At 54.1% G+C, this 16743-nt stretch overlaps 1 protein-coding gene across 1 annotated transcript; it reads right to left on the bottom strand.

The window, feature by feature from the left end:
• Positions 1–214: 214 nt before the first annotated feature.
• On the bottom strand, positions 215–406 carry LOC116501684 (dynein light chain 1, cytoplasmic-like). The gene has a single exon (XM_032207261.1). It carries the CDS (start codon positions 404–406, stop codon positions 215–217), a length of 192 nt encoding a protein of 63 aa, XP_032063152.1.
• Between the last annotated feature and the right edge of the window lie 16337 nt (positions 407–16743).

The following is a 16743-nucleotide window of genomic DNA, read 5'->3' as shown; positions in this document are numbered from 1 at the left end:
CTTTTTTTTTGGTATTTTTCCTTTTTATATCCACAATGTAAGACCTTCTGCTATAGCATAATCCCTGCCATTGCCCTTGAAGACCAAGGTTTGTTTCCTCAGGAAGGCTGAAGTAACCAGCCGTAGGAGCCAGCAAAGTCCTGTAACCAGATGCAAGTGTCAGGAGGAGCCCATGGTTCTAACCAGACTCAAAAAGAATAGCAACTTGGCTGAGCTAGAAGGAGGTGAAGTGCTTGCTCTCAGGAGTCACGTAGCTGCCGCAGTTCCCTCCTGTGATGCAGTGCCAAGTGGGATTGTATTTCTTGTCAAATTCCTTCCTGATGTGCGCAGCAATGCCCTTCTCGATGTGCTTCGCCAAGGCCTGAGTGGCGCAATCAACAGCATCTTGCTGCTCCTCCTCTGACATGTCCGCATTCTTGATGCCTGCCTTTCAGACAGTCGCAGTTGCCTCCGGGGCTCCGCTCGTGACGCCACTGCTCCGCTTTTGGGGGATTTGCTTCCAGGGCCTGGGAAAGTTGGGGATGCAATCTCCCACCACGTGCACAGGCACTTTGCAGCGAACAGGGAACACAGCCAATACCAGCAGCCCTGGGGGACGTGGCACACACAGGGTGCAGAGTGACACCAACAAGAGCAGTGGAGGTCCAGACAGTCATGGAGAGCAGGTGGACCACTGCTTTGCCAGGATCCCCAGGAACGTGAAGGAACAACGGCTGCCGGCAGAGCCCCTGTCCCAGCCAGCCCAGGCAGGGGTGAGAAGCAAGGGCAAAAGACACAGCTAAACATCAAAGCCAGGCAGGAAAGAAAGGAATCCTGTGAGATGGCATGAAGAGGAAGAGATCATCATCCTCAGCTCCTCGATCAACCCCAGGTTCGCCAGCCTCTGCGCGGACCCACAGGCCTTTCCCCAGGAAGAGGGCAGCTCAGCCAGCAGTGTTGACAGGGAGGCTGCAGCACAAGAAGCAGAACACCCAGCAAGCGCCTCTCCTGGCTCACTGGAGTCCACAGACACTGCCCCATCAGCTGCTCCCCTGGCAGAATGTCCCGAGGAAGAGAGGCACAGCACTCCTCTCACTGCAACAGCACCATCAGAGATCAGGCCAGCAAGTCCTCCACCAGCCCCTGCTCTGGAAAACGAGGGACACAGGACACCTCCCCTGACACGTGGGGCTCCACTGTCAAAGCCATCAGCCTGTCCAAGTCCCAGTGAGCACAGCGCTGCCGTGATGGTAGAGAGCCAGGGACGTGTCCAACATACCTGCAGTGTCTCTGGAGATCCGAATGAAAGAGCCGAAATTATCGTCACTTCATTCCTACTCCATTCTGTAGCCATCATCCAGGGAGCCCTGAGCGAGGCACCAAGTGCTCCCTGGGTCACAGTGCCCAGGCTGCCTCCTCCCACACCAGAGGCTGCAGACTGTATATTCTCAGCATCTACCTTAGCTGCAGCACTGGGGTTCCTGGCACACATGGGGAGCACAGTGCCAGCAACATGATCAGCCGGGGTGCAGACAGACAGGGAGTGGAGGCGGACCACTGCTCTGCCAGGGCCTGATTCCTGGGTATGCGCAGGAGCAAGGGCTTCCAGCAGAGACCCTGCACCAGCTAGCCCAGGCAGGGATGAGGAGCAAAAACAATGGAGAGAGGACATCAAACCGAGGCAGGGGACAGGCAACGAGGGAACAAGCCAAGGCTGGGGTAGGAAAGGTGAACATTTGGATGGAGACAACGGACGGACCCAGGAGAACTACCAGCTTGTAGAGGAGAGAGTTCAGAGAGGATGAGGGACTCTTCCTGCACTCAAGTCATTTGGCAACTTTGTACCATGGAAAATTTCACAGGTTGAGTTCCAGTCAGAGATTTTACTGTGGGTGAAAGCAACCTTTGCCCAAAGTCCCTATCATGCCTCTTTTACCCAATGCACAGTGGTACCTCAACACTTGGTGGTGGTGTAATACTCCCTTTTTCCAGTTTCAGGACTGAGGAGTCTAGCAGCATCACCTACCAGTGCTACCAAAGTTCTCTTTTCCTTGAGTATCCCCATGCTATACTGGTTTACATAGCAGCAGAACCACTATGAAACTACCCATGTGACCAGAACAAGCTCCAGAGAAGCAGCTTCCTGGGAAACAGGCTGGGCACCATGTAGAGACAATATTGGGATTGTCTTTTAGCAGAGGGCATCCAGACTTCAGCAGAAATGGTGAGACCGGTAACTGACCACGACATGCTTCCAAGAGACTGACAGCAGCAAATGAACTAAAAAGGGATAGATTCTGCCTGAGCTTCCAGAGAAATAAAATGTACATGGGGTCCTACCCATTAGCCATTAACGTACAGCTTACAGTGTATAAACAAGTACTTTCACACTTTTAACATTTCAAGCTTCTTGTTCGCTTATACTTTGCTCCAGTTCCTAGGATTAAATATTATCTTGCTTTGCTGTAGCTGTTTGTACTCTGACACTGGCCACAGATCCCAGAAAAGGTTTGTAACAGCTAAATTCTGTGCTCACTAACATGACCAATATGGAGGTTGGCAAAGCCAAGGCCTCCTCTAGGGGTGGGAGACTCAGAAATATTCAGAGATGAGACAGAGTAGAGGCACAGGGCATTTTGTATTCAACACCTCTGAAACTCCAGCAGCAGTTTAGGTTTCTAAATGCAGTTTAGGGGATACCTAGCTTTGAAAATGTTTGGTCTACCTCAACTTAGGAGAGGAACCTGTTAGTGATTCAGTGGGAAACACAACCGCAGACTGTGACAGATCCCAAAGGAAGCAGGGAGAAGCAAGGACGTATGTGTGCTAGGTGTCTGCAGTGGGACTGGACTTAGGCCAGATGGTCCCTTCCAGTCAAGGAAGACAACAGAGAGCTCCCATGAAGCGTGCAGGATAATGAAAAATACATACTATGTGAAAAACAGGGGGGACGGTTAGACAATATCACCTTGTTTCATTAGCTTCCCCTCTTTACAACCACCTGATTGGTTTCAGCATTTTTATTGGGCTCCACATCTGCTTGCACTCTTTTCGTCTGTTTGAGAGGGGTGCCTCCTACCCATTGGCATCTTTGCCAAGTACGGCAGCACAAAGCAATCCCTGCTGCAGGCCCTCATTTGGACAGACACGCAGTATAGAGATATGCTACTCATATGCATGCAAAAGCCATAGCATGGGTGGCTAAGAGCACAGAAGTAGGTGACCTCCACTGCATTTGTATAAATGACCATAAATAAAACAGAGTAGAAGGGAGATCTGGCCAGCATCCATAGCCTCAGCATCAGACCCTGTCTGCTTGTAGGCTGCTGCCCTCCGATGGCAAGCTGGAAGAGCCTCCCTTATCTCCAGAGCAGTTCTCTGCATTCCTAAAATGAACTGAGTTTTGCTGCTAGTACCTGCTGTCAGAAATTACAGTTTCAATACACCCAGTTTGCCAGTTCATTATCTGTCTGAAGTAGAAAATCAACATCCTGGGGTACTCAGCTTTTCCTGCAAGGGAACCCTTTGTGGTTGGAAAGGACTGCTTGCTGCTGAAGGAGCAATTGCCATCCTGAGCCTGTGTGTGACATTGTTAGTGCTGAACAATGATGTTCCCACAGGGAGGGCGATGAGTCGGAACTCTTCTTCCTTAGTGACAACTTTTTGTTGCTACTGTTGTTATTCTCCACCCCCCCCCTTTTTTTTTTTTTCCCCAATGTCTGTATCTTGGCAACACTGAACTTGTTGAAGTGAAAACTCAGTGTTTTAAATAAGGCTCGGCTTGTTCAAGCATTTCTGCTGAATTCTGCATTTGTTACCATGGCAGGACTGTGAAGTTAAATCTCAGCACAGGTAGCACATGCTGTCTTTTCTTTTAATGCCCTTCCAGTGAGTTCCTTGGCTACGTGCCTTCTTTGTTACCCTGGTTTAGACAACTGTCACTGGTACAAGTACTTCCTCCCCCATGTATCCCATATACACGTTACTTCCATCTTCATTCTCATCCTAGAAGTCCTGTGAATGAAAGTCAGGCTCTGAAAGTGGAAATGCCTCTGAACACGTTAAGATTCCCCAAGCAGCTCTTAAAAACAGAATGAAACAAGGCAGGACAAAAGTGCTATGTTAACAGCCCACTGAAAGGACAGCCCCTTTCAACAAATAGAAACAAGCCATTCATAGAATGCTAGAACTGTAGAACCATTAAGGTTGGAAAAGACCTCCAAGATGATCAGCTCCAACCATCACCCTACCACCAGTGTCACCCACTAAACCACGTCCCTAAGCACCACATCCAACCTTTCCTTGAACACACCCAGGGACAGTGATTCCACCACCTCCCTGGGCAATCTCTTCCAATGCCTGAATACTCTTTCTGAGAAGAAATTTCAAGAAATTTCCAACCTAAACCTCCCCTGGCACAACTTGATGCCAATCCCACTAGTACTATCACTACTTATCTGCAAGCAGAGGCCCGCCCAGCTCGCCACACCTTCCTTTCTGGTAGCTGTAGAGGTAAGGTCTCCCTTGAGCCTCCTTGCTTCATCATCCCTGGACTTATATAGTAAAACAGGTGTCTTAAATCAACTGAAATATTTTATTGCATCTAGTACAAGCTGAAAAGGAAGAAGCTATTTTTGGGAAAAAAAAAAAGAAAAAAGAAAAAAGAGGCTGTAAAATATGTCTTTTGCTCTGATAGGGAGAGTAAATTGAAAACAGGTTGTAGTCTGAAAGATTCAGAGTTCAAAGTTCAAGGGGGTATTTAGACACATGCAGAACCAGGTTTACAGATGATCACCTATGGCAGTGGTCGGAAGCTACAGCAAGTGTAAATTAGAGACAAAGCAGAAACCAAGCTAAATCAGGAGCAGTTCATACCATCCTAATCATAGAATCACAGAGTCACTGAATGGTTGAGGTTGGAATGGACCTCCGAAGATCACCTGGTTCAATCCCCCTGCCAGGCAGGATCACCTAGAGCATGTTGTGCAGGGTGGCATCCAGGCAAGTTTTGACTATCTCCAGAGAAGGAGACTCCACAACCTCTCTGGGCCACCTGCTCCAGTGCTCTGTCACCCTCACAGTAAAGATGTGCCCCCTCATATTCAGCCAGAACCTCCTGTGCTTCAGTTTGTGGCCATTGACTCTTGTCTTGTCACTGAGCGCAACTGAAAAGAGACCAGCTCCATCCTCTTGACACCCTCCCCTCAGATATTTATATACATGAATGAGGTCTATTTATAGATATAGATTTAGAGATATAGATATTTATATATGTTAATGAGGTAATATATTTATATACATTAATGCAGCCAGGAGAAAAGAAGGGCCCTTTAGCTTCTACACAGTCCTCTCCATCACAAGTCTAATTCTAACTCTGTATACAGGCATGAACATCCATGCCTAAGAGATATGCAGGACCGATTTATTTTCCCAAAATCTGTTTTGGGATTGTGTGTGAAATTAATTCTCAGCCTTCATGCCACTAGATGGTGCATTTTTTGGTCATTGGAATTCAACCTCCAGAGTTCAATTTGGCCTGTTAATGCTTTTTGTGCAGATGCTTCATGCCTGCACCTACACAGCTCTTGTAGGCAGCCTGCTTCTTTGGGTACTGCCTGTGCACAAATTATTCTAGCCTGAAGGCAGGTAACAGTACTGTTCGTACAAGGAAGGGTGCACACACTGTTTGGCAGCTAGGGAAGGTGTCTCTTATTCTAATTTTCAGATTAACACATAGACTGTTTTTCCAGTTCTGGGTTGTGCCAGAGCATTGCTTATATCATCGTTTACAGTCTAATCTCATCTTGAAATTGATTGCATGAGCTGGCCATGCAATCTGTCATTTCCATAGTACCATCAGGTTCTCCATCACTGCAATGACAAAACACAGCCTGGCCGCACTGTCTTCATTCTACTCCAACCTCTGTGGTCTCTCATAGAGTGAGCACACCAAGCTCCCCTGGTGTCACCAATACCCAAGGTTGCAGGCTATGTTCTCAAGGCTATGCTGCTCTGTGCAGGGCTTTCTGCTGCAGCCGGCCCCTCAGATGTGCAGGCCTGAGTGATGCTGTGGCCATTAGCCAGGGAGCCACGAGGAAGCCTTGCGGTACTGGTGCAGTGGAAGGCTGTGGCTGTGAGAGCACCTGTGTGTCCACAGGGATGAGAGCACGGGGGCTCAGCTACGGGACCAGCTAGGAAGCTGGTGAAGGGCCGAGAACACAAGTCCTATAAGAAACGGTCAAGGGAACTGGAGTTGTTTAGTCTGGAGAAAAGGAGGCTCAGGGAGACCTTACCTCTACAGCTACCAGAAAGGAAGGTGTGGCGAGCTGGGCGGGCCTCTGCTTGCAGATAAGTAGTGATAGTACTAGTGGGATTGGCATCAAGTTGTGCCAGGGGAGGTTTAGGTTGGAAATTTCTTGAAATTTCTTCTCAGAAAGAGTATTCAGGCATTGGAAGAGATTGCCCAGGGAGGTGGTGGAATCACTGTCCCTGGGTGTGTTCAAGGAAAGGTTGGATGTGGTGCTTAGGGACGTGGTTTAGTGGGTGATTCAATCCCACTAGTACTATCACTACTTATCTGCAAGAAGAGGCCCGCCCAGCTTGCCATACCTTTCTTTCAACTAGCTGTAGAGGTAAGGTCAGCTTACCTCTACAAGCAGCTGGGGCCTGCGTGGCGGCCGCACGTTGGGCTTGGCAGCCTGGCATCTGCGGGCCGTGCCAGCCTGCAGCATGGCATTGGCGGCCTTGTTGCCGTCCCCAGGGCACGGCTGAAGGGGGATCTGGGGCTTTTGCTTTCCAGGGGCTGGGAAAGTTGGGGATGCAATACCCCACCACGTGCACAGGCAGTTCGCACTGAACAAGGTGGGCTTTGCAGCCTCGTCCTGCCCTCGTAGCCTGCTCCTTCCTGCAGCTGCCACCCCACAGCCCGCCTCCTCAAGCAGAAGAAACGCCCCAGCGGTAGCCTGCAAAGTGCAGGTGTGCCAGGGGCCCCTTGCTGCTCTGGCAATATGCACAACAGAAGAGCCCAGCTCCAGCAGAAGGACGGGATCCATACTGCCTGGCGCTTGTGCGTTGCCTGTGGCCCGAGTGGGCAAGCCAGCATGTAGCCGGAGCCGGTTCTCAAGGCTTTCCCTATTAGTTGGGAACCCCGTGGAGGGTTTTTCCTGAGCTGGGGGTGTTAGCTGTGCTCTTCCTAGCCCAGCTCTTCTGTAGGGGGCAAAAAGGAGGGAGCTGGGAAACTCCCAGACACTGAGGCCACCTCCAGGGCTCTCCGCAGTGACGCCATCTGGCACCTTCCCATGAGCAGTGGCCAAAGCACAAGGGCCCATCTTCTTTGTTGGGGAAGCCCCGCGCTGCATTTCCAGTGCCAGAAATGCTTAAATACTGTTCCTCCTTTCTTGCTTTTCAGCGTGTCTTAGTACCTGGGCTGGATGCCTCCTTCCTTATTAAAGTGGGGCTGCTCTTTTTTGCTTTGAGCTCGTCCAGGTAAAGAAGCCCACCTTTCAGCTCTCGGAGAACTTTGCCTGTCTTCCCGGAGTCCCACATAAGAAAGAGACTTTTCCTGTTTCTTTCTCGGGTGAATTTGGCCGCATCGGCAGGAAAAGTGTCCTGACACATGTCCTACTGACTGTCTTTTCCTTGCCAGGCAGCTGCTTGGTGAGCAACGGCTGTTGCAGCACTTCCTCCTCTTGTGTGCTTGCAGGCTGCTGACAGCACGTCAGGAGAGCTTGCAGGCTGCTGACAGCACGTCAGGTTCTTGCAGTGGAAAATTCCACTGACCTTGCATTTTCAAAAGGGAATGTGCAGTCATGTCAGTAGCATACCAGGTGAAGTATTTTAAGCAGATAAGTGGAGTGTCCCACAGTCGCAAAATGAGGAGGATAGCTAAGAAAAGCAGGAGAAACAGGGCAAAAATCAGTAATAAATAAATAAATTAATTAATCAGGGGCTTTCTAGTCACGAGAGATGTAGAAAAAAAAATAATAAACAAAAAGGAAAAGGAGAAAATAAAGGTTGGTCAAATAAAATTGTACATATATGGTATAGTAGTAAGCATCGCGTGGCTTGTGAACCTGATTCTCCCCCTGTACTCAGCTCTGGTGAGGTCGCGCCATGAATACCCTGTTCAGTTTTGGGGCCCTCACTGCAGGAAGGACGTGGAGGTCCTGGAGCATGTCCAAGGAAGGGGAAAGGAGCAGCCGAAGGGCCCAGGGAGCAAGTCGTGTGAGGAGTCCTGAGGGAGCTGGGGTTATGTAGCCTAGAGGAAAGGAGGCTCAGGGGAGGCCTTATCACTCTGTACAAGGACCTCAGAGAAGGTTGTAGTGCGGTGGGGGTCAGTCCCTTCTCCCAAGCAACAGGCGGTAGGAGAAGAGGAAAAAGTGGGGCCGGGGGAGGTTTAGGTGGATTTAGGTTTAGGTTTCGGCAAAAAGTGTTCAACGAAAGGGTTGTGAAGCATTGGAACAGGCTGCCCAGGGAAGTAGTTGAGTCACCATCCCTGGAGGCATTCGAAAGCCGTGTAGATCTGGTGCCAAGAGGAGAGAGGAGCACTGGGGGCAAAAGTCTGCCTGAGCTTTTATTCAGAGCAGAAAGCAGCCGCAGCTGAGCTGAGGCTGGGGGCAGGATGTGCTGGGGCATCTGAATTCCTGGGGCGCTGTCCTGTGCCTCGCAGTGATGCTTCCGTGGGCGCTGCAAAGCTTCCTGAGGGCCAGCTGGCAGCTCCGGGCGCCCTCCTGGTACTGGCAGCCGGGCGCGGCTACTCTCGCTGTCCTGCGATGCAGCTGCAGCAGAAAGCCCTGCGCAGAGCGCGAAGTGCCCTCCTGACGCGGGAGGGCCGTGGCTGGCGCGCCGGGGCTTGTGCGAGGTCAAGGATGCCTGTGGGGGACACAGAGGTGTAGGTTAGGGCCTGAGCGGGTGCTGGGCGAGCCTGTCCCCCCCTCCAAGGCCTTTCCCCGGGGAGGGGTGGCCCAGGACCAGCCAGCCCCCCTGCGCGTGGTGCTGCCAACCTTGTGCTTGGTGCTGCTCGCTGCGCTGAACAGGCCCGGCCAACAGATCCTGGGACGGTGCTTGTGTCTGGGACGTTGCTGGCTCATCCGCTGGCGTATCTTTGGTGCAGGAGGAGGACTGCGCTTGGCCTCCCTGCTCGATGGCCACCTGCATGGGGAGAGGAACAGCACGGGCAGCTGAGGAAAGGGATGTCAGCCCTTGTGCCTGGGGCGTGTGGAAACGCAGAGCAGCAGGCAGCTCCCGGCATGCACAGCCTGGCACACACTGATCTGCCTGGGGCTGCCCTGGATGCCTGCTGCCCACGGCGCGTGCTGTGCTTACCTGGTGCCCAGGAACCAAGGGAGTGGCTGCTGCTCCTGCTTCATCAGCTGCCGCCGGGTGGAGATCTGTGCTGCCCTCCCGGAGAGGCTCTGCAGACAAAGGAGAAGCCCCTTCTCCACCTTCTTCTTGGGGCGTTGCTGCTGCAGCGAGAGGGGCTTCACTGGCCTCCCCCACAGGGCCTCCGGCCAAGGCAGAGGCCGAGGATGTACATTCTGCAGCCTCTGGTGTGGGAGGAGGCACCCTGGGCACTGTGACCCAGGGAGCACTTGCTGCCTTGCTTGGGGCTCCCTGGATGATGGCTACAGAGTGGAATAGGACTGCGGCAACGATGGTCTCAACTCTTTCATCCAGCTCTTCGTCAGAGACACTGCAGGCATGTTGGGCACGTCCCTGGCTCTCCACCATCACCGCAGCGCTGTGCTCACTGGGGCTTGGACAGGCTGATGGCTTCAACTCTGTAGCCCCACGTGTCAGAGGAGGCGCTCTGTGTCCCTCATCTTCCAGAGCAGGGGCTGCTGGAGGACTTGCTGGCCTGCTCTGTGCTGCTGTTGTTGAAGTGAGAGGCGTGCTGTGCCTCTCTTCCTCGGGACATTCTGCCAGGGGAGCAGCTGATGGGGCAGTGTCCGTGGTTTGCAGCGAGCCAGGAGAGGCGCTTGCTGGGTGTTCTGCTTCTTGTGCTGCCTCCCTGTCCACACTGCTGGCTGCGCTGCCCTCTTCCTGGGGAACGTCCTGTGGGTCTGTGAAGAGGCTGGCGAACCTGGGGTTGATCCAGGAGTTGAGGATGACGATCTCCTCCTCTTCATGCCATCCCACAGGACTGCTTTCTTTCCTGCCCTGGCCTTGGCTTGTCCCCTCGTTGCCTGTTCCCTGCCTGGGTTTGATGTTTTCCTCTCTCCGTTGTTTTTGCTCCTCATGCCTGCCTGGGCTAGCTGGTGCAGGGTCTCTGCTGGAAGCCCTTGCTCCTGCGCATACCCGGGAATCAGGCCCTGGCAGAGCAGTGGTCCGCCTCCTCTCCCTGTCTGTCTGCACCCCGGCTGATCTCGTTGCTCTCCCTGTGCTCCCCGTTTGTGCCAGGTCCCCCAGTGCTCCAGCCAAGGCAGATGCTGAGGATGTAGAGTCTGCAGGCTCTGCTGTGGGAGGAGGCACGCTGGGTCCTGTGGCCGAGGGAGCACTTGCTGCCTTGCTCACGGCTCCCTGGCTCATGGCTACAGCACAGCGTAGGACTGCAGAAATGATGGTCTCCACTGTTTCATGCAGATCTTCATCACAGGCACTGGAGGCATGTCGGGCATGTCCCTGCCTCTCAACCATCACCGCAGTGCTGTGCTCACTGGGGCTTGGACAGGCTGATGGTTTTGACTGTGGAGCCCCACGTGTCAGGGGAGGCGTCCTGTGTCCCTCATCTTCCAGAGCAGGGGCTGCTGGAGGACTTGCTGGCCTGCTCTGTGCCGGTGCTGTTGTTGAAGTGAGAGGCGTGCTGTGCCTCTCTTCCTCGGGACATTCTGCCAGGGGAGCAGCTGATGGGGCAGTGTCCGTGGTTTGCAGCGAGCCAGGAGAGGCGCTTGCTGGGTGTTCTGCTTCTTGTGCTGCCTCCCTGTCCACGCTGCTGGCTGCGCTGCCCTCTTCCTGGGGAACGTCCTGTGGGTCTGTGAAGAGGCTGGCGAACCTGGGGTTGATCCAGGAGTTGAGGATGACGATCTCCTCCTCTTCGTTCCATCCCACAGGACTGCTTTCTTTCCTGCCCCGGCCCTGGCTTGTCACATCCTTGCCTGTCCCCTGCCTGGGTTTGACGTGTTTCTCTCTCCGTTGCTTTTGCTTCTCACCCTGGCCTGGGCTAGCTGGTGCAGGGTCTTTCCGGGCAGCTGTTGTTCCTGCGCATACCCGGGAATCGGGCCCTGGCAGAGAAGTCGTCCACGTCCTCTCCATGTCTGTCTGGACCCCGGCTGAACTTGTTGCTCTCAAGTTGCACCCCGTTTGTGCCAGGTCCCCAAGTGCTGCTGATGGTTGGCTGTGTTCCCAGCTTTTTTGCGTCTTCTCCGGCACTTCAGACACGCGGGACTGTGCTGTGTCCCGCAGTGCCGTGCAAGAGTCTGCAGGGCTGTGTGGGGCAGGGTGCCGGCTCTTCTTTAAATTCTGGGGCCCAGTTGCGGGCTGAGGTGGTGTTCTGTGTCCTTTGCTCGTGGGACGTCTGCCCACGGGAGGAAGCCTTGCCTCCCTCATGGCTCCCTGGTTCCAGGCAAGGGCATTTCTTATTGCACTGGAGACGAAGGCCTTTACCGGGTCTTCCATTTCTTCAGCAGGGGATGCAAGGCTGCTTTTGGACGAGTGCCGACTCTTCCAGTTTTGGGCCGCTGCTGTGGCGAGAGGTGGTGTTCTGGGGCCTTTGGCCCCGGGACCTCTGCCTGAGGGAGAAAGCCTTGCCTTGCTGCTGGCTCCCTCGTTGCAGGCTAGAGCGTTTGTTATGACAGTGGACACGAAGGACCGTACTGTATTGCCCACGTCCTCGTCAGGGGCCACAGGGCTGTGTGGGCCACGTTCCCGCCTCCCTGCCCTCACTGCCCTGTCCCTGTTGCCAGAGATGCAGGGAAGAGGTGGCAAAAGCTCTTGCTGGCTGCGGGCCTCTGTTCCCAATGACTTTGCCCTTCCTCCCCCTGAAGAAGCAGAGGCTGCTGCTTGCAGAGGGGACAGCTTGCAAGTGGCCCTTTCAGACGATGATGCCTGTGCTGCAGGCACTTGCTTGGGTGCTGCTGCCTGAGTCGCTGCCAGCCTTGGCAAAGGCGGCACGGCTGGCAGCTGCATTCTCTCGGCCTGCCTCACCCCACGGTGAGGCAGTGTCTTCACGTCTTGCGGCTTCGTCTCCATCTGCAAGAGAAGCCAGAAGAAAGGCCAAGTTACTTGGGCCATTTCTGCCATTCTGCTCCGTGTCCCCGCTAGAAGTGCTGCTGTGAGCTGCCCTTAAGCGGCCCCCGGCACGCCCTGGCAGCTGCCCACGCAGAGCGGGGCTCAGCCTGCCAGGGTAGTGCCCTGCCTGTCTGCTCCTGCAAGTGCTGCCTGCTTGTCGCAGGCTGCCAGGGCTGCCAAAGATGTTCGACCGAACCCTCCTGGGGCTCCCGACTCCGTGTGGCAGCTGCCAGTGTGACGCACGCTCTCTGGGCACGACCGCACTGGCAGCCTGTCCGCATGGAGGGACGGTGGAGGCAGCTCCTGGCTGCGCACAGCCAGGTTGAATTAGGCCACGCTGCTCTTTGTGCCTCTGGGCACAGAACTGCCAGGGCCACGTGGGCTTTGGCTGTCCTGGGGGTGGGCTCTTCATGGAGAAGCCCCAGGTTTGGGAACAACTGTGTCCAGGTCCGAGGGGCTCAGGGCCAGCTGGCCGGCTCGCTGCAGCACCGTTCTCCTCATCCTGGTGCTCTCCGTGCCATCCCGTCACGCTGCTGTCCCTGTCTCGCTCCCCGAGCCTCACCTGGCGCCGCTCCTGTACGCTCCGCTGCCCTTCAGCGGGCTGGGAGTCATCCTTATTCTGGTGCTCCATGCTATGCTCCAGGTCCTCTGACCAAGAACTCCAACGGGCACCCAGGGGAGCTGCTGCCTCCTGACAGAGCTGCTCTCCTGAGAGTGAGTGGGCAGCCCGGGGCTCGGGCTTTATAAGGGACACCGTTGCCGTGGGTACCCCTCCGTGTCACAATGGCCTTTGGGTACGCATCACAATGCCCCGGTGGTTGCCATGGGGCCCTCAAGCCCATATTCTGGCAGACACCCCAGGCACACCGTCTCACACACCCACAGCAGGGTCTGCATTGGCAGGCACCTCTGGCTCCTTCCAGCCAGTGCCCCCGGCTCAGCCCCAGCTCAGTCTTTCTCAGGGGAGTCAGCTTAGCTCCCTAACTGCTCCCATCAACTGCGCGTTACCTGCTCTGCCAGGAGATGCTCTGCTCGGTCGTCCGCGTAAGCTTCCTGGCTCTTTTGCCTGACTGCCCACACATCAGCAGAGACCGCACTCGAGCTTGGACGCCCATCAGGCAGCCCTGGCAGCGCAGCTGGAGCAGGAGCAGGAGCAGGAGCAGGGATTCCTCCCGTGTCCGGGCAGCCAGACACTAGAGCCTGTGTCTCTAGGCACTGTGAAGGGCTCCCAGAGAAGGCGGGCACCAGGGAGCCGGTGGAGCTGGCAGAGAGGTGGCTTGAGGCGGGCTCTGGCGGGGCTGCGAGAGGAAAGCCCTGGGCAGCCGCAGGAAGATTCCCTGCTCCTTGCTTTAAGAGCAAGCTGTGGAGAAGCTTTCAGCGGCAGAGCCACAGCTGTGCCACGCTGCTGTTTAGCCCGCAGCTTCTCTGGCTGCCGAAGCAGGTCCTATGCTTCAGAGTTGTGGCTGAAACAGTGTTGGTAACACGACGGTGTCTTTGCTGGAACAGGTTGCCCCGAGAGGCTGTGGCGTCTCCATCCTTGGAGATCTTCAGAAGCACAATCCTCGGAATTGTGCGCAAAGCTAGTCCTTTGGGGAGAAGGAAAAGGAATTGGAAAAACAACCCAAAAACTAGGGAAAAGGACAAAAAAGCACAGGTTAGATGTTGTCCAATTGTCTGGCCTGAAAAGCCATTAAAAGGAACTTTGCTCCTTTGGCCACAACACAGGTCCGATGAAAATTGCCGCTTCAAGTCTACAGGTAAACAAGAAGACTCCTTTTCCGCAGGAGGAATCAAGTTATGCTCCCTCTAACCCTAACATTGCAGCGGAGGCAGCAGGAGCTGCACCAGCAAGGAAGTGTATGTGTAAGTGTATGTGTTTGAGACAAAGTATCGGATCTGCTTGAGACAAAGTATTGCTGTGAAGTGAGTGACTCCTCACTCTAGAGTAACACTTGTAACAGTGACAGTAGAAGTTGCTGTACAGCAGATACAACATGAGAACCCTGTAAGGGGATGGCCTGTCCCCAGTGGCAAGGGGTAGTACTGGCTCTGCGGCAATAAATCCAGGAAGGTGTTGCCCCTTGGCTGGAAGGGAGCTTGCACCCTGGGGGCAATAATTCCACATGTACCTATTATTGAAGACCCACAACGCCAAAGCCCCCTTGAGACCGCGCGCAGAATTACGAGGACTCCAGCTAATCCTCTAGGAAACCGAAACAGGGAATTTCACTCACTGGAGAACTCGAAAATAACACTCTGCACGCAGTCCAGGCACTACGAGAGGAGCTAAGAAGCTTCTCAGAAAGAGTACTTGTCTTGGGTCTGTCTGAGCTGGAGTCACCTTTTCCCTGCAGCAGCCCACACAGTGCTGTGCTCTGCACTCGTAGCTGGAGCAGCACTGATATCGCTCAAGTGCTGTGTGTGTTGCTGCGTAGTGCTGGCACAGCATCAGGACTCCTTCCAAGCCCCCAAGAGCCAGCAGGCTGGGGGTGGGCGAGTGATGGGGAGGGGACATTGCCAGGGCAGCTGACCTAAACCAACCAAAGGGATATTCCATAACACCTGATGTCACACTCAGCAATAAAAAGGGGGGCTCTCCTGGGGGAGGGGGCTGTTCCTCCTGAACAACCACTACGCGTTTTGAGGCCCTGCTTCCCAGGACGTGGCCGAACATCGCTCGTTGATGGGAAGTAGAGAATATTTTTTTTCCCTCTCTCTGTGCTTCCGCACTGACTTATTGTTTCTTTTGTTTCTTTTTTTTTCTCCCCATTCCCTTTCCCTTTAATTAAACCTTTCTCATGTCCAGCCTCGAGTTCTCTGTGTTGTATTTTCTCCCCCTTCCTCTTTGAGGAGAGGGGGAGTGAGAGAGCGGTTGTGGTGGAGCTCGGCTGCTCACCTGAGTCAAACCACCACAGTACTCCAGAACCAAGTGGTATTGGGTTTATTAGTAGCCTCACAGGAGAGCGTGTGCTGTAATTACTGCTAGTTGCTCTATGCATGTAGATCAAAAGGGGCAAATGTGACTGATCTCCAAAATCTTTGGGAAAGAAACCCAAAAGCAGAAGCCCCTTCTCCACCTTCTTCTTGGGGCGTTGCTGCTGCAGCGAGAGGGGCTTCACTGGCCTCCCCCACAGGGCCTCCGGCCAAGGCAGAGGCCGAGGATGTACATTCTGCAGCCTCTGCTGTGGGAGGAGGCAGCCTGGGCACTGTGACCCAGGGAGCACTTGCTGCCTTGCTTGGGGCTCCCTGGATGATGGCTACAGAGTGGAATAGGACTGCAGCAACGATGGTCTCAACTCTTTCATCCAGCTCTTCGTCAGAGACACTGCAGGCATGTCGGGCACGTCCCTGGCTCTCCACCACCGCCACAGGGCTGCGTGGGCCACGTTCCCCCCTCTCTGCCCTCACTGCCCTGTCCCTGTCGCCAGATTTGCAGGGAAGAGCTGGCAAAAGCTCTCGCTGGCTGTGGGCCTCTGTGCCCGATGCCTTTGCTCTTCCTCTGGCAGAAGATGCAGAGGCTGCTGCTTGCAGAGGGGGCAGCTTGCAAGTGGCCCTTTCAGATGATGATGTCTGTGCTGCAGGCACTTGCTTGAGAGTCGCTGCCAGCCTTGGCAAAGGCGGCACGGCTGGCAGCTGCATTCCCTCGGCCTGCTGCACCCCACGGTGTGGCAGCGTCTTCATGTCTTGCAGCTTCTTCTCCATCTGCAAGAGAAGGCGACGAGAAAGGCCAAGTTACTTGGGCCATTTCTGCCATTCTGCTCCGTGTCCCCGCTAGAAGTGCTGCTGTGAGCTGCCCTGCAGCGGGCTGGGAGTCATCCTTATTCTGGTGCTCCATGCTATGCTCCAGGTCCTCTGACCAAGAACTCCAACGGGCACCCAGGGGAGCTGCTGCCTCCTGACAGAGCTGCTCTCCTGAGAGCGAGTGGGCAGCCCGGCCTACTTGCTCTATGTATGTAGATCAAAAGGGGCGAATGTGACTGATCTCCAAAGTCTTTGGGAAAGAAACCAATCCTACTCAGAGTGGCTCAAGATGACGCTTCCAGGGGATTCAGAAACATTTGGGAGAAACTGACTTTGCGGTTACCTGACTGGAATTGGCTCAAGCAGCTGTTTGTTGGTGTTACAATGATAAAGGCGTTGCATATCTGGCATCCCCCTGACTTTGGAAGAAAACCATTGGGCCCTAATGTTGGAAAACCTCAAGAACGGAGGACGTGTAGAAGTGCAGAAACAGCAATAGGAGTGAGAAAAGAAGAAGGGGGCATTGTGAGAAACAAAGCTGTGTTTTTGCAGTGGAAAACTCCGCTAACCTTGCATATTCAAAAGGGGTTGTGCAGGCATGGCAGTAGCAAAGCAGTGGGGAGGACATTAAGCAGATAAAGGGAAGGTCCCGCTGTCCCAGGATAAGGAGGATAGCTAAGACAACCAGGATGAGCTGCACAAAATTAGTAGGAAAAGAAAAATCACGGGCCCTCTAGTCACGAGAGATGAAGAAAAGGAAGAGGGGAAATTAAAGGTTGGTCAAATAAAATTGTACAT

Source organism: Aythya fuligula, unplaced genomic scaffold (genome assembly GCF_009819795.1).
Source record: "Aythya fuligula isolate bAytFul2 unplaced genomic scaffold, bAytFul2.pri scaffold_64_arrow_ctg1, whole genome shotgun sequence".
Lineage (NCBI taxonomy): Eukaryota > Metazoa > Chordata > Aves > Anseriformes > Anatidae > Aythya > Aythya fuligula.
The sequence above is the reverse complement of the archived record's forward strand: the minus strand, read 5'-3'. Positions and strand labels throughout refer to the sequence as shown.